The sequence below is a fragment of the Daucus carota genome, chromosome 1, assembly GCF_001625215.2.
Source record: "Daucus carota subsp. sativus chromosome 1, DH1 v3.0, whole genome shotgun sequence".
Lineage (NCBI taxonomy): Eukaryota > Viridiplantae > Streptophyta > Magnoliopsida > Apiales > Apiaceae > Daucus > Daucus carota.
Window position 1 is genome coordinate 28,443,464 of NC_030381.2, and position 20,208 is coordinate 28,463,671.

Below are 20,208 nucleotides of genomic sequence, written 5' to 3' on the forward strand. Positions count from 1 at the left end.
ATTAGTGAATAGGATGAAAAACGGACAAGACAATGACAATGCACACTTCGTGCAACATACATGTGCTAATTCGACCTAATGACAATCGCTGCACTAAATTTCTGATTTGCTTATTTGAGCAACTTTTTACAAGAGCATGTGCTGGTCTATATAGGCCTGTCAATGGATCAGGTTTGGATCGGATCGACCTAAATCCATATCCATATCCATTTAATTTAGCGGATTCGGATTCAAATCGGATCGGGACCGGATTTTTTTTACGCCGATCCATATCCATATCCATTCGGATCACGGACCTCGGATCGGATATCCAATCCATTTACTTACTACTTATATATATTTTTTATAAACCTTTGACATTACCTAAAATACAAATAAAACTAGTAAATAACAATGTTAAAATTTAAATTACAAAGTCAAATATTACATCTCAAGTCTCAAAACAAATTACAAACTAAACTGTTCTTAAATAAAATGTAAAAGGATCCGTAAGCTTTCAAACCACTGACACTCCAGGACTCTGGTCAACAAACATACTAGATGACTAGCAGAGACAGAGACTGGCCTGTGAATTTGTAGTTGGTTTATATTCAAATAATCAGTTTGTAATGTATGTTGTAATTTGTAAATACTTATCAGGAATAAAATATATTATTATATAATATACGAGTGGGGATCTATGGAGTACTAGAATACTGGAGTCTTTGGAGTCCCTAAGCATAACCATTGGATCAAATCAGATCCTGCGGCTGAGATTAAATGTTGGGTAATGCAATTTATTAGTTTTTAAAATAAAAAACTGTCAACCACTATTATTGGGCGCGTGAATTAGGAGTACAGTATGTCCATATGTATCGGTAGGATCATATCCTGCATTCAACTCTAGTAAACTAAACAACGGTTACAAGAAGTGCAAGATTGACGCTAGCAACAAATCGGACTTTTCAAATATTGAATCTCGGTAAATTGAAAGGGGAAAAGGAGCGAGGGACACTAGGGGTTCAATTGAAGATGAGTTCAGGTACGTATGTATGTAATTTGTCTAATTAGAGATCGTAATTAAATTGCATGTGATAGTAGCGTGGAAAAGAGGGTCTGAATGAGATGTTTATGAATGATTTGTTGTAAAACATGTCCTGCAATGTTTTGTGCTTTAGTCGTGCTCCCTATTTTGATGTTTGAAGATTATGCATGATCATATGAACAATGTGATTTGGATATGTTCTGTAGAAAAATGAAAGCTTGTATATATTTTGAATTTTAACCATGTCTGTTATTGATTTTCGCCGCTGAAAAGGGGTTTTTTCCGGGTATTGGGTGTTCTTCTAGTGGCTGAATATAGTGTTGTCATTTGGTGATTGTGTTCTGCTGTGTGTTTGCCCTTGTTAAGGCAATATATCGACTATTTTGTGAATCTAAAGCAACCGTGCAGGGCTTGGGTTATTTAAATTATGCATTTAATTTGTTCTGCACTTTAAGTAAATCAAGCATCCCTGTATGCATTTAATTTGTACTGCACTTTTAGCAAATCAAGCATCCCTATTAAATTCTGCAATTGATTTGCATGTCATATGAGTGAGTGATAGATGATTGGAATTTGTGTTTTTAGGACGTTTTGGTTGAATGTGTGTCCTGCAATTGTTTTGAGTTGATGGGTGGTTATATACTCTTTTCTGGGTTTTTTAAATTAAGCATCCATATATGAACATTGTGTTATGCACTTGACTTGTAGAACAACGAAATTATAATATTTTTTTACTATATGTAAAGCCTATTATTTTAATTTGGGTATCGTTTGTTATGTTTATGACTACATGTGCTAATTGCATTTGGGGTTTTGTTCAGCAATTGATTTCGGGTTGTTTATAAAGACATAGATTCAGTAATAGGCTATTTGATTTGGGTGTTATGCAGTGAAGGGTTTTAAAAGTGATAGATGATTGGAAATTATGTTTATAGGGCGTTTTGGTTGAATGTGTGTCCTGCAAGTGTTTTTGAGTTGATGGGTCGTTATCTCCTCTATTATGGGATTTGTAAATCAAGCATTCTTGTATGATATTATGTTGTATGATATTATGTTTTAAGTTACGTTTCTGTGATTTTAAGTTTGGTTAATCTATCCTTTTAATTCTGAATGATTCATGTGCAGCTGTGTAGGATTAGTTTTACAAAAATTGTTGGAAGTTCTTGTAGCGGCACTGACAAAGTACACCACACTAGTTGCATTAAATTGTTGTTGTTTTTGTGTCCTCGTGACCTGGTTAATGGCATAGCAATGGCTATTAGTGTCACGCACGGAATGGAAAATGGTTGTGATCTATGCACTTCACTAGAATACTGAGCAGTTGCGTCAAGAAAATTATGCAAACAAGTTTGAGCCTATGTTTTCGGGCCATCTAATCAAGTTCTAGCACCAATTAGATTATACTCTTCGAAGAAGACATGCATCACTCGAAGATTTGCATTTCATAACTCCAAGCAGGCAAACATCGAGGCAATGGTTGCTAAGCAGGGACTTGTGGAAAATCATACTAGAGACGCATTATATGAAGATTGTGTCCTGCCCTTGATTTGTAGAACAACAAATTCATAGTGTTTTTTTTTTTCCTATATGCAAAGCGTATTTGTTTTAATTTTGGTATTTGGAGTTCTGTTTGTGACTACATGTGCTAATTATATTTGGTGGATTTGTTCTTCAATTGATTTACTAATGGAACAAAATACAAACACTTTCATACATGTAGTACACACATTAATTTACTGTAGGAACATCTTCAGATTTTTTTTAAATGTAATTGAAACAATAATTAAATATGCAGAACTTATATGAATCTTCATTCTGATTATACATTAAACACTTGTTAGGAAGAAAAAAGCAATGTGCTTCAGGATGAATATATTATCGTTGTTCCAGATCAAAAAAACAAAAAGATGAAAAGAAAATAAAAAGTGATGAATAGATTGCAGGACATAATAGCTTCATTGCAGGACATAATAACTTCCTACATTCCTGAAAACCCTCAAGTGGTTGTAACTGCCGCATGATTGAAATACCACGCACAGACTTGGCCAACTGTTTGTATAAAATATTAAATAAATTATATTTTTTTAATACACTATCAGTCGTTAGATCAACTTCAAATGGAGGGTTAGGATTGGGACTCCAAGACTCCAACATATTATGGGACTCCAAATAACTTTCCTATATACTCTATATAATATATAATATATAATATATCTATATATATTATATATATATATTAACCGGATCGGATCACACTAAATCCATATCCGGTCCATTTATTATCGGATTTTTTTTAATCGGATCGAATTTCGGATTGGATTTTTTTTACCGAATCCATATCCGCTAAAATGACCTCGGGTCGGATTTTCGCTCCATTGACAGGCCTAGGTCTATATAGTCAAATTCTCATTTTCATTCGGCATATGTAAAAGTATTCCGAATTTAAATAGTATTCTCGCTAAGTTTCAAGATAATAATTGGGATCTTCATCACGAATAACCTACATCATAGTACAATTCAGAAACTAATGATACATTAATTTAAAGTAAACTATATTTGCTTCTGTCTTCTAAAAGCTCATCATATCCTGAATGTTTGTGTTTTCGACTGATTTAACAAATATTTAAAATCCTTGATAAACACACATTCACCGTCTTTGTATATAATCAAATCTAATAAAGTCTCTAATTTATAAATTAATTGTTGGAAGGTATCTCAACTCCCTAGGAAGTATAACAACAATTAATCTCTTATTTATTTTAAAAATTTTAAGATTTATATTTAATCACAACAAATATAAACTATTACTTAAAATTGGTGTAAATCTTTTTGTTGTATACAGTAGAAACTCTTTAAATTAATATTCGGTAAATTAATAAACTCTCTAAAATAATAAATTTGTCCGGTCCCGACTTGGGCCAATGTAAAAATTTGAAAAACTCGATAAAATAATAAGATAATAATTTTTTGGGAGATCCCTTTATAATTTTCGGTCCCAAGAAAATCATAAATTAATAATTCATAGAAACTTGCTTAAGAATACTGTACATTGAACACATTTATTCCTCTTATTTATATTTACTGTACGGGACTTCAAAAGTCATTATTGATTTCCAATATATATGAACATGGTAATTACTAATTACGTTGAGACTCGGGGTTCGCTCCAATGTAATTAGCCATAGACTAATTTGTCTTTTTGTTTGGTATGTATAGTATAATCGGTTAAAAACTCTTTAAATTAATAATTATTAATTTATCGATAAATTAATAACTCTCTAAATTAATAAATTTCTCCGGTCCCGACATTATTAATTTATAGAGTTTTTACTGTAATATGTTTTACTCCCTATTTTCATTGCATATGTATTTTTAATTTTTTACATGCAACCAAAACTATATTTAGAAAATGTTTTTGCTATTAGTTTTTGAACTTTATGAAAAATTTATCATATTAAAATGATATATTTTTTATATGCAATTAATACTATGACTAATAAGTAAAAAAACATGCATATCATAAATGGAGTATAACTTCTGTATAATGTAAGGTTAATAGTTGTTATAATATTAGTATTTATCTATTAAGATATTAGTAAAAGCAAAATATTTTTTTTTATCAAACTCAAAATATTTAATTTTTAGATCGGTTAATATTCAGATTGTAATTATATTAGCAAGAGTTGGTTCTATGAAGACCCCAATTTTTTGAAATCCTTAAAGATCACAATATCCACTATTAAAATTAATTAACAACTAATGGTCAAGATTAAGGGATAATGGGTCCGTTTGGGCAAGCTTAAAAGAAGTGACTTCTTACTTAAACTAGAGAAGTGGAGCAGAAGTGAGAAGTAAATAAGTTAATAAAGTGTTTGGAAAAGAAGCAGAAGCTGTGAGAGAGAAGCTAAGAATCTCAGCTTCTTAAAAGTGCTTCTACTTCTTTACACAAACGGGTCAAAAGAAGCAGAATCCAGAAGCAGAAGCTGCTCCTCGGAAACAAACAGGCCCAATATAACTGTATTACACAATTCAAAAACTATCCTGTACATACAAGAAACACTTATACATACAGAAACACGTTGTTTTTGCTACCCCGCATTTCTTCTAAACTACCAATGCTGAACATTATAACTTCCAAGAATAATGGTTTGGTGGAGGATTTTAATTTTGCAGGACCGTTAACATGAGTTCAGTAATTCAAATATATATATTTTAATAACTACTCTTCTTGTTCTGCATATGATATATTTTATAAATAAAATTTAAGTGATTGTTCTGTACATTTGTAATCTGTCCAAAATATCTTAGTTACCAATATGAATTGCATATGATGATATAAAAAAAACAATGAAGGACAATAAATTATAAACAACGGAAATTGCAGCTTACGGAACAAGCAAGTTCCAAAAACACGTAATCAACAACAGGGTACAAAGTAAATCAAGTGCTCAAATGTTGTTGACAATATAACTGTCAAGTAGTTTTTTAAAAACATAAAAAAAATTGTTTCAAAAAAAAAATGTAAAAGAGATAAAGCAAAATCACCGGTAGATACACGTTAGTATATTACATGTATAAAACATAAAGATAACTACTAGAGGTGGCAATCGTTTCGTTTCGTATACTTTCGTTTCGTGTATTTTCGTGTTTCGTGTACTCGAAGGTGAAACCCGTATCCGCCCGTTATTAATTTCGTGTACCTAATTTGAAACCCGTATCCGTTTCGAATCGTTTCGTGTATATTTCGTGTACTTTTCGTGTATATTATATATATAAATATTAATATATTTTTTAATCAAAAAATGGATTTAATATATATTTTCCTTTATAAATTTATTAAATGTGAATAATATATATTATACTTATATACAATTCTTTATCAATTTGTTAATGTATCTACAATATATATCCACACATACATATAAATATATACTTTATACTCAATTATATATTTAATATATCATTACATATATATAATATATATAATCTACAAATATTTCGTGTACTTTCGTGTATTTCGTGTACCCCAAATGAAAACCCATATCCGACACGAAATCTATCGTGTAATTTCGTGTTCGTGTACTTTCGTGTTTCGTGTATCGAAAATCAAAACCCGTATCCATTTTTTTCGTGTCGTTTCGTTTCGTGTTAGCGTGTTACGTGTCAAATTGCCAGGCCTAATAACTACCAAGAAACTAAAGACCGTTGGATGAAAATCGTATTGACGATGGTGATGTTGGTCTCTAATACTCTGAGTATTATGTGGTCTACATAAAACTCGAATCATATTAGCAAATGTAATTTTTTTTTGTGAAATCAAACAAATTTAATTATTAAAATAGATTTAAAAGACACATTTTTCTAAAATAAATAACATTATCAAGGCATGTTGTAAAAGAGTGTACATAAAGGAAAGTGCGCAACAAATACAAACCCTAGGTAGCTCTGTTATCCCCAAAACAAAACAAAAATTTTGTGTTATCCATCTCACTTGTAATGGCGAATCTGAACGGCGATGATGATCTCAAAAACGTGAAGAAGCCCGTGTTTCTCACTAAAGCTCAACGCGAGCAGTTGGCTCTTCAACGCCGCCAAGACGAAGTCGCTGACCAGAAGCGTCAATTGCCTCCTCCACCTCAGCAACAACACTCTGATCGAGATTACAACAACAGCGGCAACAACTCCTCTTCCAGGCATCACCGTTACGACAGAGATCGGGAGAGAGATCGAGATAGGGAGAGGGATAGGGAGAGAGATAGAGATCGCGAGAGAGAGAGAGATAGGGAGCATAAGGAGAGGGAGAGATTGAGAGAGGCTAAGTTAGCGGAGAGAGAGAAGGAGAAGGAGTTGGAGGCGATTAAGGAGCAGTATTTGGGGTCTAAGAAGCCGAAGAAGAGAGTGATTAAGCCGAGTGAGAAGTTTAGGTTTTCGTTTGATTGGGAGAATACGGAGGATACGTCGAGAGATATGAATTCGTTGTATCAGAATCCGCATGAGGCAAGGCTTTTGTTTGGGAGGGGGTTTAGGGCTGGGATGGATAGAAGGGAGCAGAAGAAGCTTGCGGCGAAAAATGAGAAGGAGTTGAGGGATGAGATTAGGAAGAAGGAAGGTGTTGAGGAGAATGCGGATGAGATTGAGGCGCGGAGGTTAAAGGATCAGGCTGCCGAGTTGTATGACACATTTGATATGAGAGTCGATAGGCATTGGTCCGATAAGTTGCTTGATGAAATGACCGAGAGGGATTGGAGGATTTTTAGGGAGGATTTTAATATTTCGTATAAGGGTTCAAGGATTCCCAGGCCTATGAGGAGTTGGGTGGAAAGTAAGTTGAGTTCGGAGTTGTTGAAGGCTGTGGATAGAGCTGGGTATAAGACGCCCTCGCCTATTCAGATGGCAGCCATTCCTCTTGGTTTACAACAGCGGGATGTTATTGGTGTTGCTGAGACTGGTTCGGGGAAGACTGCTGCTTTTGTTCTTCCTATGCTTACTTATATAACTAGGTTGCCTCCAATCACTGAAGAGAATGAGGCTGAGGGTCCATATGCGGTTGTGATGGCTCCCACTCGAGAACTTGCTCAGCAGATTGAGGATGAAACTGTTAAATTTGCTCATTATCTGGGGATTAAAGTTGTTTCCATTGTCGGTGGTCAGTCTATTGAGGAACAAGGGTTTAAGATTAGGCAAGGTTGTGAGGTTGTCATTGCTACTCCTGGGCGTCTTATTGATTGTTTGGAAAGGCGATATGCTGTTTTAAATCAGTGCAATTATGTTGTTCTTGATGAGGCTGATCGGATGATTGATATGGGTTTCGAACCTCAAGTTGTAGGAGTTTTGGATGCAATGCCTTCCAGCAATTTTAAACCAGAGAACGAAGATGAGGAGCTTGATGATAAGAAGATTTACCGCACAACTTACATGTTTAGTGCTACCATGCCACCTGCTGTTGAGCGCCTTGCTAGGAAGTACCTGAGGAATCCTGTTGTTGTTACTATTGGTACTGCAGGAAAGGCAACTGACCTTATTACTCAGCATGTTATTATGGTTAAGGAATCCGAGAAAATGTATAGGTTGCAGAAACTACTTGACGAACTTGGTGACAAGACTGCTATTGTCTTTATAAACACTAAGAAGTCAGCTGATTCGCTTTCCAAGGGCTTGGATAAGGCCGGATATCGGGTAACGACTCTACATGGTGGAAAGTCCCAAGACCAGAGAGAAATTAGCTTAGATGGTTTTAGGGCCAAGAGATTCAATGTTTTAGTGGCCACTGATGTAGCAGGACGAGGTATTGATATACCTGATGTGGCACACGTGATTAACTACGATATGCCTGGTAATATTGAAATGTATACACATCGTATCGGACGTACTGGGCGTGCAGGGAAGACGGGTATAGCCACAACGTTCTTGACTTTGCATGACACTGAGGTCTTTTATGACCTCAAGCAGATGCTTATTCAGAGTAACAGTCCCGTGCCACCGGAGTTGTCTAGACATGAGGCTTCGAAATTCAAGCCTGGTTCCGTTCCCGACAGACCTCCTAGACGCAATGATACGGTTTTTGCTCATTGAGACAGTGCTGTACTTTGTGTTGAAATTCCAAAAGCTCAAGAATATCTGTGGCAACAGGCAAGTAGCTATCAAAGTTAAGGTTAAATATTTTGATGTACTAAAATCATAACTGACTATGAAAATGTCCTTTATTTAGAAGTTTTTGCTTATTTAATATTTGTCTGAAAAAAAGTGGAATTTTACTATTTACTGTGAGAATTAGTTGCTTTCTTACTTCGATAAATTTCTTGCGACTGTCTTTATTTTTCCTTATAATGTGGAACAAGTCATTAATGAATTAGTATGTGTTTTTTTTTTAATTATTATCAAGATATATCTTTAATTGTAAATTTTATGTAGGTTAATTATATCAGATAATTTGGTTATGAGAAATATTTTAGGTTAAGGTAGCAGAAAGACCCAAGCCCTTTTTCTTGTTTTTGACCACTATTTTATTATGCTTGACCGTCATTTTATGGGTAGGATGAAAAGATTTATTTCATCACCTGTTTAGTAAAGTAAATTTATTACAAGGTCACTAAAGCTGAGCAACTGTAGTTTGGGTGAGGTTTTCTTTATATAAATTATAAAGTCATCTGGCAAGATATTTTATTTAAAGCCATCAGGCAAATGCTCTGGTCCTGGGGGAGAAACAATATTTGGTTCATGAATGACATATTGGCATAAATAATATCTTTCATCTTTACCAGGTCTTTAGATTGAACCTTTGGAAGTAATCATATTGGTGTAGATGATGATTTTGTGAATATTTATGACGACGAAGAAGAAGAATATGCTAACTAATGCAATTCTTTGTTACTTTGACTTTAAATTGTTCTGGATCTATATGATTGATGAATTTGGTTGCTTTAAATGTCTATTTATTTATAAATTAGCAATGTTCGACATCATATTTTATTTATATATATGTATATATATTTGTCTTCGATGAATCCTCGCATTGCGCGATGCGCTTATGCTCCAGGGGCCTTTGCGCTTCTGTGCGGATATTGCATTTAATAACACTGGTTATGACATTATTGCATTACCTTTGAAAAAAATTGATGCAGTACAATTCTGTTTAGATTTTCTTGGGGTGTTAATTATTATGTAGGTTAAGTATTTACTTTTTGGATTAGAAAATTGGTGAGTTTCTGAGTATATTTCGAAGCTCTTTTTGTTTTTTCCTAGATATATAAGCAAAGATAACAAGTAGAACAGAGATAGAGAGACAGAATGAGAGATTAGAAGGAAATCATATAGAAATGAGAGATATTGATACAGATAGAGATTAGAATCAGAAAGATAGAAACCCTAGAGAAGAAAAAACAGAATTTAGTTGTAGGGAGAGAGAAGAGTTTGGTGGACATGATTCCATTTTCATATCATAAATTGGAATGTACACATCGGTTGCTATTTATAGGCTTACAATTAAAACACACTGCCCTGGGTAGTACTCAAATACTATATACACAGTTTACATTACTACACAGTGTAACATATAATACTACTGATATACTATCCCTGACAGAAAATCAGCAACAAATTGTGATGTGATTGGGAGCCTTTGAAACTAATATGATATGATGTGGGACAAGCAGTGTTGCTAATTCTGACTCAATAGGTTCAACACGAGGTAACGAGAGATCCTATACAATATGCGGAGATCAGTAATTACGGTCTTAGGAATTAGGAAACACTCTTACTCTATGGTCTTGGGAAGCAATTATATATTATTTCACATTGTGATCTAAATTTCGGCATACAATTATATAATCTTTGAAAGCCTTTGACATACTGCTGATCATAATTGCGGTTCACCTCTATTAGTTATGGTCCCATCTTTATCTCTCTGTGTTAAGCTTATGTTCTGTTCAATCATTTTGTCCAGTATGTTTCTCTAGAGTTTTGTTGGGCAACAATATGGGATTGTCTGGTTTGTCTCAATTAGAGTGGCAAACGTGGGTAAAACATTCTACCCACACTGGAGTCCACCTGCACCAGGTGCTAATGGAGTATGCTTTACATAAATCTTATTATGTATTATTCTATATTTCTCTGGGGTAAGGTGGCCATCAATATCTTATTATCTTTACATATGCAGTTGATAGATTCTAGGGGTTTTAGAGACCCAGCGTAACCAGAATTGGTTAAAAATGCCTTGCAATCATTATTTGTTTCTTCGAAAAATAAAATATAACTGGTTTTGGGGTCTGCATCATAGCTACCACTGTAAATGTTAAAATGAGGGGGGAAAATATAGTATTTCTTTTGTGTAACAGGTTCTAGAATCTAGATCACATTGTTCTGCTACTTATTCTTTTTTCTTACCACTATATTATTTTGTTCCTCTGTTGTATTATTACCACATGGATTGTAGTTAATAATACTGAAATCAGCTTCTCATTTACGTATGAAATGGCAGATGTGGTCAAATTTCTGCTGAGTTATGTTCGAAGAAGATGTTATCTGTCGAGAGACTTGCCAGAGTTGGGTTTGAAGCTAAGGGGCCAGCATATAACAGTTCAGCGGAGGTATTATGGTGGATTGAGTTAGATTTTGAGTACCTGAGGGCAGGGATTTGGGTTTGAAGTAGAGTATGTTTAACATTTTTATCCCAAACAATTTTTGAACCCTGATTTTTATTAGAGAAAAGTATTGAAAACCCAATGTTGGAAATGGAAAAAGTTAATTACCGCAATTAATTTTATTTATCCAAATGCATAATCTCAGAAACTCTCTGTCCCGATCAAATTTAATACATTTATTGAAAACTTTCAAACATGTAGAATATTTTTCGAAATTATCGTTTAATAAAATCATTACCTAAATTTAGAATAATTAGAATTATAGTAGTATAAGAAGAAAAAGATTGGTGTACTCGTGGGCACACAATAAACATTTGTGCTAAATCCACCGATTAGAATCCACCACCGATCAGAATCCACCAAATTCAATCAAATTTGTCCTTGGACACACACAAGGAAAAACTTTATAAAATTGATGCATCTCCTTTCTGCTGAATGATCCACTATATTCAGACTTCTAAAATTCAATAACTTTATGGTTTCAGGATTAATAATGAAAGTCCTGCTAAATGATGATCCAATATGTATTCAAACTACTAAAAATTAATAACAGGAAATAACTCCATCCATTTTGTCTTCAAGTTTGAAGAAAAATATATTACCCCAATCAACTTATCTATTTCTAGTGATTTCCGGTCATATTTTATACTCGATAGTTAAAGAAAAATATATTTCACTCTGTATATTAAATGCTAATACAGTTCTTTTTTAGATTTACATATTTTTCTAAAATTTGGAAAGAAAAAAATCACAATTTCAAAATAAAATTTTAAAATAAAAGTACGTTAAATTTACATTTCTTTACTTTCCTGTTTATCAAAAACACTGAGAATCCCAAATTATACCCACTTTACTTCCTCTGGCTTTCCTTGTCTTGTTTTGGAAACTCAGGCATTACACTCAAGTCCAATAAACACAGAACGAGGTATCGCAATCGCATGCAAACAATTGACGTGAGATCCCCATAATTTCATCCCAAAATGGCGTCCCCAATGCATCGCCATGCACGTTCCAGCTCCCTGGTCAGGAAGCCCAACACGAAGGAAGCGGCGCAGCGCCTGGCTATGTTCATGTCTAATAAGTCTGGTGGTGGTGGGAGTGGTGATGAAAGCAGCGAAGACGATGATCTTGATCTCTTGGATTATGACCCATCCAATGCTTCTAGCTTCCGCCTTGGTGCCGGAGGCAGGGCAGCTCGCCCTAGCTCGCCTATGGCCGTTCGCCCTAGCTCACCTCTCGTATGTCATCACCTTTTCTCCATTCATATTCGTTGTTATGTTTGACATTGTTCATAATTTAGTGGATGATGTTTTATAAGTCCTGATTTTCACGTTTAGTGACATAACCCAAATGTTAAGTTATCAGTTCTCCCGAAACCAAGCTCTGATAGTGGAGTAACCAGTTCGTCTAAAACGTTGAGGCATTAAGAAAAGGGCTCAACAGTGGTATCCGCGATGCTAAATCCTTATATATAAGTTCACTATACTTTACAATACACATACATAGATAAGGAATATTTGGTAGAATTATATATGATTCTGGTAAGCCCTCATTCTAGCACCTTAAGATTTTGGGAGAATCGGTCACAATGTTCAATGAAAATTTAATTTTCCGCATAACCTTTTGTAGCGAAGTTAAGTTGTGCGTGGTTATGGCTGCAATATTGCTCCCTGAAATTATTTTTTTGTTTCTGCACAATTTTTTGTTTCAAAGTTAAACATTGTGGTAACAATTGAAAATGAAATGTTGTTTCTATTAGTCAGTTCGTGCATCCTCAACAGAACATGCTCCTCTGCGATCATTGGCTCACCGGATATCTAAACCTGTCAATTTTGAAGAACAACAATCTTCATCCTCAGAAAGCAGTCGAGCATCTAAACCTGTCAGTACTAAAGTTGATCAACGGCCTGCATCTGCTCGTTCATTAAGGGGGCATTTACCTCAATCGGCTAACTTGGTCGAACAACAAAATTCAGCAGGCAACATGGAAACAGAGTCTGTTGACTACAGTGAAGAAGAAGCTTCTCCCCTGGGAAGCAGCCAAGTGCCTCAGGATTTTAAGAAACAAAATTCATCTGCTCGTTTACATTCACCTTCAAGATCATCTCGCGCTCATTCCATAGATCAACCTCAATCAACTCGTTCTTCAATCTCTTCTCGGACAAGTCAAGCACCTACTACTGGGGAACAAAATCATCCACTCTCTGCTCGTTCTGGATCAGGTGGTCGCGCATTTCCTTTTTCAGCGTCTTTGGAGCAACTCTCATCTGATCATTCTGCCCTATCTACCCGTCCCAGTTCAGGAGTTAAGAATGCTCATATTATACCTTCAAGTGTATCGGTATCACTAGGGCCAACCCATTCTGGGATAACCGGTGAACACCGGTCTATATCAAGAAAAGCTAATAGGTACTCCTATAAAGAGAAGATGCGCATATTACTATTAATGAGTAGCACTCTTTCACACTGAAATAAAACTTAATTGTAATTTTTACCTTTTAAAATACTTTTACTAGATTTTACACATGCTTTAGTGAAGATTCAAGTAACTTATAAAGTGAATTGAGTGTTTCCCTCCAGTTTGTCATATGTATCCTTGCTAGTTTGGTATAATATTAATGCCATAATATTTTATGAATCATAAGCAGATTTTCTATCGATATGGGTAGCATGAACTTTAAAGAACCTGGTAACGACCAACGCGCAGCTTCTGATCTACAACAAGAGGTAACGAAAGTTTCTAGATCACAACATTCTTCTTCGAAGAACTTACCATTAATGAGATGTGAATCTGTTGCAGCTAGACAACCTACAAGAAGAAAATGAAAGTTTACTTCAAAAGGTGATGCCAAAGAATTTTTTTTTAGTTCTGAATATATATGTAAGGTGTATTCTTAGTTGAACTGTCACGTTTTAAGTTCCAATCTTCAGCATTTAAATTAGTCTGTGTGGTGGTTCTGGATTACATTTTAAGTGGTTGGTAAGTTCCTGATATAAGCAAGTAGTCAAGTATGATGTTTTCAATATTTATTTTTTCCTCTTGTCAATTCTGCTTTTCAGCTTCGTTCTGCAGAAGAGAAAATTGATGAATCGGAAAAAAGGGCCAGACAACTTGAGAAACAGGCAAGTTTGTCTTTCTGGTGGTGATTTTTCCGTTAAGGATTTCTCTGAAGCGTCAATATTACCTAGTATAAAGTGTTAGTTGTATAATTCTATGTTTGAGGATTAAGCTAACAATTTGGCCGCCTGGCAAGAACTTAATAGTTACAGAAGAATAATTATTGTGATTTTAATTTCTCAATTTACGTAAGGGATTCTGGTGCTGTCCTTTGTATAGTGGAGTGTAACAGCACAAACTTACTGTAAAAATATCATTTTCTATGCTTCATCAGTATTCCAGTTATCAGCTGTCCTAATTTAGGTTCTGTCAAATATTATTATAGAATTTAACACTGAATTTCATAGGTTGCGGGTCTAGGAGATGGTGTATCTATGGAAGCACGCCTTTTGAGCAGGCAAGAGCTATCTTTTGTATATGTTATGATGTTGTACTTCAGAATTGTTTTTTAAGAATAATTTTGCTTACAGGAAAGAAGCAGCTCTGCAACAAAGGGAGGTCAGTATTAAGTTCGTCATTATATTGATATTCCGTGCATGTGTACATAGAGGGGTGTTCAACCCAAGTCCCAAATCGAGAAGATAAAGAAGAATTGTCTCTTGTCTCCTCAATGTGGGACTTGGGTTGACCCACTCTTTTAATATTGGATGTCTGGGGACATAATTTTCGGCATTGAGGCATTCCACCTCCGGTATGCTTTGGAATCTGCAAATTCTAATCTTTTCTGTAATGTCATTGATGATTTTTATCTATTGCTTGATCTTAGACAATAGATCACTGTATCTTTTATCTTTATCTTAGCCTATTAGGTGTATGATTATAATAGTTTATAAATTTATTAGAAAAATATTAATAATCCAGGAAGCTCTTAAAGCTGTACAACAAACTTTTGGTCCAGAAGGTAATGGTAATGAAGTTGAATTGCTTCGAATGGAAGCTGAGGTATGCCAACATTCCCAACATTCATGTCCTATCTTTTGATTATGTTTCAGCTACTAGTCTAGTTTAATTCAATGTTCTGTGTGCTGAAAAGAGTGCTAGGGAGGCAGCAACATCGGCATTTCAACAACTGAAAGATGTTGCCTCTGAACTTAGTTCACTTAAAACAATGACACAAAGAAGTATGCTAACTCAAGAAGAGATGGTATGTGTATGAGTCAATATGATTGAGGCATATATAACGTTCTCTATACCTATGCTAATATATTGTGGTAATGGTTACTTGGATATGTTCTACTTAAATTCTTCTGGAAATATATTGCATAATCTTAGGAAGAGGTTGTTCTGAAGAGGTGCTGGCTAGCTCACTATTGGGGTTTATGCATTAAACTTGGTAAACGTCTGCTCTATACAATCCTGTTTGTATTTTATGTGCCTTTGTACGCGAACTGTGTTCTATATACATGCAAAACAGGTTTATCCGAAGATTTCTAGTGGTGACAGAGATAAATAAGTATTCCTTATTTTTTTTATGTATAAACACAAATATATTCTTCTATGCTATAGGTAGAACTCATTCACCTAAAAACTAAAGAAGTATGTGCTTCACGGATAATGATCTCTTACTAACCTTAATATTAGATAAACCTGTAACAGAAATGATGCCATACTTTAACTCTTCGATGCATGACAGATATTACACAGCCTTTCAATTTTAAATATCTTATGGTAATTCAGAAACAAAAATTAATAGAAGTATATAATTGTATACTCAAACGAGATGCATGTCTGTTAAAACAGAATGTCCGCACAAAGTTACAAGCAGCAACAGCAGCTTAATTTTAGGTTTAGTTACCAACTCACTATAACATCACTCTGTTTCTTGTTTAACGAAAGTACCATCACACTTCTGATTAAGTCAAAATACTGCAGATTATGAGTGTGACTACATTTTTTGCATATGCATAGAATTTATACTGAAATAGTTAGCCAGTAAACAAAACAAGAAAAAGGATATCGAACTAGTAATATTTTGGGGGATCCCTTCCTTGAAAAATGCATGTTTTGGAGAAATTTATTCAGGTTTTGGTAGATATTAGGTGCAATCCTGTAAAGGAAACCTTTTACAAAGTGAAATCAGTTACCATCGAAGTGTAGTAAATTGACATTCAGTAATATGGGCTTAAGATTTCTGCACACGGAATTTTAATACTAATTTAAATTAAAATGTCTTACAGGTGTTCGTTCAGAGATAGCTGCAGCGAGACATGAATACTGGTCATCACTTGCCCCTCTTCCGGATGAAGTTGTATTAGCTGCTGGACAGATGGCAAAAGATGAAGATTCACTAGGTTTATTGCAGTGGCAATCATCTAAATCAATCTGCACTCTTTTGTTAGCAAAAGCAGGTGCTCATTTGTCTTCATCTCACTTGTTATATAAACACTCTGCAGAGAACAATGATTTAAAGGAAAGGTCAGAAATTTCACAAGACGTGAATGAATTTTTGGGCGATGCAAATATCGAGAACATGCTGTTAGTGGAGAAAGGTCTTCGGGAACTGACTTCCCTTCAGGTTTTTGTCATCTTTTCTGTTTTTAACATCTATACGAGTGCTTATCAATTTGTACGAGTATATACTGCGATGAGCTGAATGTGAGCGAAATGAGTTTCGTAAGGACAGAATGGTTGGTAAAGCTGGTCTCAATTGTTTGACGTCATAGTTTTCCCTTTTTTTTGGTGCTCTATCAGAAGTATGCTAAGTTAAACAACTACCATAATCCTCCAGGGCTCTTTTGGCCATCTAAATTTTAACCTATCATTTATACGAAAACCCTAGGAAAATAATAATGCAGAATATTTAGTCCTTAAAATGCTATATTATGATAGGAACATACTTGTTCTATCCGTGCCTTCTATTGAGATGCTTAAAGCCTTAAAGCATAAGATCCGTGACATATAGGTAATTAGTTACTTGTTCAGGAGCTCTTTCATGTTGATTGACTAGTATGTTACTTGCTGAGTTATTTGATTAATTTGAGGATTTTATTGAAATTTTAGTGAATAAGTTATTTCAATTATAAACAAATAGGACAAGTTATTGGAACACCCCAAGAGGTAAATAAAAAATTAGGATTAGTTGGAAGGGAGTATTATAGATTCAAAGGAAGTCTTTGGCATTAACAACTCACAGAAATCTCTTGTTCGTTTCTGCATTCCTCTGTTAAATTTGAAGAAAGGTAATTCAGTATTAAAGCATAATTAGATTTGGTTGAGTAGGCAGATATTGCTGTATTAACATTTTTTAACAGAAATTATGTTCTTCTTGTTGTGAGCTACTAACTTCCTGAATCTACTCATTTTATCCATCTGTCCAAATTAGATACTAACCTTCTTCCCCACCCCCTCTCCGAAATACAATAGATAGAGAATTCTCTAGCACTTGCAATGGCTCATCAAAGACCTCGAGATTCACTAAAATCATGTTTAACAGGTGAGCAATAAATTCTGCTTATTCGCAGAGTATGCCTTCGGTCACTTTTTAGTCTCTCTTCTTTCTTTTTTTTTTTGCTAAATTTTTTAGTCTCTTTTTCTTTGCATTTTTACATCTGCAACTTCATTTTATGCTATTATTTCCTACATCATGTCTTCTAATTAATACTAATGAAAGTTTTTGATCCAACTTATATGCATCTGGGACCAATTGAAAGCTATGGATATGATGTAAATTCAGTACCTTTGAAATGTGGGGACTAAAGTTCAATTAGAAGTCTGAAATAGTGCATAAACCATTTCACTACTTCAGCTTTTTGAAGTAATTTTGGTACAAAAAAAATCATGCCCGTTTCCCTTTCTGCAAGATTCAATTATTAATTTTCCAGAAGTCTTCTACTCCTAAATTTTCAGTAAAAACTTCCTACAAGCATCAAGTACTGATCCTTTTATATCATCTAAATTGTGCTACTTCATATCTCTCTCACAACTACAAGTAATTTTGACCTTTTAACATATAGTAGTAAATAGTAATGCAACTAAAAATGCAAGATAGTTATACTGGTTCTTGTTTATGCTCTAAAACTTTTAGTTTCTTTTGCTTTAGATGAAGTTGAGCTACCGGAAGAAGGCAAGAAGGAAACAATAGGTAAGCTTATATTATTTGTACTTGATATTTCAATTCCTGTTTGATGTGCTAAACGTGGAACTAAATGGGTTAATCTTTTTTAGAAAGAAAAGTAATTCAGCAAAAGAAATGGGTTAATCTAAGTAAAGGCCTAGATAAGAACATACTAGCAATAAAACAATCTACGAATATTGAGGATTATGAATCAACGATATCTAAGAAGCATCACTTGAAATCTTGAGGGAATTTCGACCTGAGTGTCTACTCTGCTTTGGAACCACATAAGCAATGCATGCCTGGGACATCAAAATTTTTCGAAGCTGAAGAATGCCAGTCTTGACCGGGATGGTCTACTTTTCTCAATAAAATGTCAGATATGAGAAGCTTTCACTTCATACTTTGAGATCCCTTCCATCCTATTTAACCTTGTAGTCTGAGATTAGAATTCCCTTTCTAGGTTAAATATGCAAGCCATATTAGCAAACGCTCAAAATCAGAGACCTTAATATAATGAGAAGAGTACTTTCTTGTAGTTTCTCAGACAGAATGTGCTAAGAATAGCAAAAGTATTTAAAAGAAGCTACTAGTTTCACAGTAGATTACAACATATTGTAGTGTTGCATATGTTCTTTACGGATAGATATAATCTCTCGACTTTATGACTATTGGATACTCCACCCCTCTTGGTAATAGCATTCTCAAGGTTCGAGTCTCGTGGAGGCATAGGTGTATGAGTATCTGAATTTTAAAAAATGACCATCCGTGTTATATATAAGCGATAATTTCTGAAACAAATTGACGTTCTTCTCTCTGTCAGACCTGGGCGAGGAAGAGCTGGATGATGTGCTTTTTAAGCAGGTAATTCTAATGGTAATTTTGACGTCTCAATATCTCTAGCTACAACAGAATCCAGTTTGAAATTTACTTTTTAATTCTATATATAGGTAATATATTAAATTTTAGATAATGCTTCTCACGGGTTTTCTTCGATGCTGGAAGATTTAAGAGTCATCAGTTAAATGTCGGGGTTCTTATATATGTATATACATGAGAAGCTACAGAGTGTTCTCAAGCTTAACTAGTTTGTGAAGCTCAGAATACGGTTCCCTGTGCGATATTTCAACTCAAAATCTAGCATCTGTAAAAAGATGAAGTGGCTGATTACCGGATTTTGCAGGCTTGGCTTGCTTATTTCTGGAGAAGAGCGAAAAATCATGGGTTAGAACCGGACATTGCAGATGAGCGCCTGATATATTGGATCAACCAAGACACAGAAGTACCTGCAACCTCCCAAGATGCAGTCGATGGTACTAATTTTAGTGGCAATTCCTCCTGAAAATATTTTTGCCAAGGGTGTCGCGATTGATTCTGCTAATGTATTTGTTCCATGTCAGCTGAACGCGGTCTTATGGAGCTATGGAAGCTGGGGATTGAAACTCAACTATGGGAAGAGTCTCGGAAAATCATCGACCACGATCCTAAAGTGAAACTGCAGATGGACTCGAGTTTCTGAGAATCAATAGATGTTTTCTTCTATATTTCCACAACTGCAATGCATTCTTCCTGTGTAGAGTCTGTAGAGTGCCTAAATGAAGAAATACTCCGAAACAACCAGCCATCTACTGCCTTTCATTTATTTTCTTATAAAAGTTACATACAAAAAGTACATATTTGCATGAGGGTATCTTTTCATGGTTGCCTGTGATCATTTTTCCGGGTTCGATTAGTTTGCAAATCATGGCTATCTGGTATATCAAACACCCTATTTATCGAAACTCTCCTTGTCAGTTCCCACAACAAAGAAGTGTTTGTACTGAAAGGGAGAAAATCCACAGCATCCCCTCTCATGAACTGGATGCCGTTGTGG

The 20,208-nt window shown here is 34.8% G+C and overlaps 2 protein-coding genes across 3 annotated transcripts; both read left to right on the forward strand.

The window, feature by feature from the left end:
• The first annotated feature begins 6,418 nt into the window (after positions 1 to 6,418).
• On the forward strand, positions 6,419 to 11,276 carry LOC108204511 (DEAD-box ATP-dependent RNA helicase 21). 2 transcript variants are annotated; one of them, XM_017373994.2, is made up of 2 exons: positions 6,419 to 8,675; positions 11,001 to 11,276. In XM_017373994.2, exon 1 carries the CDS (start codon positions 6,521 to 6,523, stop codon positions 8,594 to 8,596), a length of 2,076 nt encoding a protein of 691 aa, XP_017229483.1. In that variant the 5' UTR covers positions 6,419 to 6,520; the 3' UTR covers positions 8,597 to 8,675; positions 11,001 to 11,276. The 2 variants fall into 2 exon arrangements, with proteins under 2 accessions (XP_017229483.1, XP_017229482.1); XM_017373993.2 differs by having other exon boundaries at positions 6,419 to 8,653.
• Positions 11,277 to 12,033: 757 nt separating this feature from the next.
• LOC108198733 (coiled-coil domain-containing protein SCD2) lies at positions 12,034 to 20,020 on the forward strand. The gene is made up of 16 exons (XM_017366515.2): positions 12,034 to 12,401; positions 12,923 to 13,572; positions 13,812 to 13,890; positions 13,964 to 14,005; positions 14,224 to 14,286; positions 14,629 to 14,678; positions 14,752 to 14,779; positions 15,143 to 15,223; positions 15,315 to 15,425; positions 15,554 to 15,614; positions 16,459 to 16,796; positions 17,645 to 17,714; positions 18,321 to 18,362; positions 19,159 to 19,199; positions 19,519 to 19,648; positions 19,736 to 20,020. The coding sequence occupies exons 1-16, from the start codon at positions 12,144 to 12,146 to the stop codon at positions 19,852 to 19,854; spliced, it is 2,163 nt and encodes a 720-aa protein (XP_017222004.1). The 5' UTR covers positions 12,034 to 12,143; the 3' UTR covers positions 19,855 to 20,020.
• Positions 20,021 to 20,208: the final 188 nt, after the last annotated feature.

Excerpts from the sequence above, each read along its gene's own strand:
- LOC108204511 (XM_017373994.2), top strand. The coding sequence starts at position 6,521 with ATGGCGAATCTGAACGGCGATGATGATCTCAAAAACGTGAAGAAGCCC.
- LOC108198733 (XM_017366515.2), top strand. The coding sequence starts at position 12,144 with ATGGCGTCCCCAATGCATCGCCATGCACGTTCCAGCTCCCTGGTCAGG. Across the intron at positions 15,224-15,314 it reads TGCTTCGAATGGAAGCTGAG|AGTGCTAGGGAGGCAGCAAC; the intron begins GTATGCCAACAT and ends TGTGCTGAAAAG. Across the intron at positions 15,426-15,553 it reads TGCTAACTCAAGAAGAGATG|GAAGAGGTTGTTCTGAAGAG; the intron begins GTATGTGTATGA and ends GCATAATCTTAG.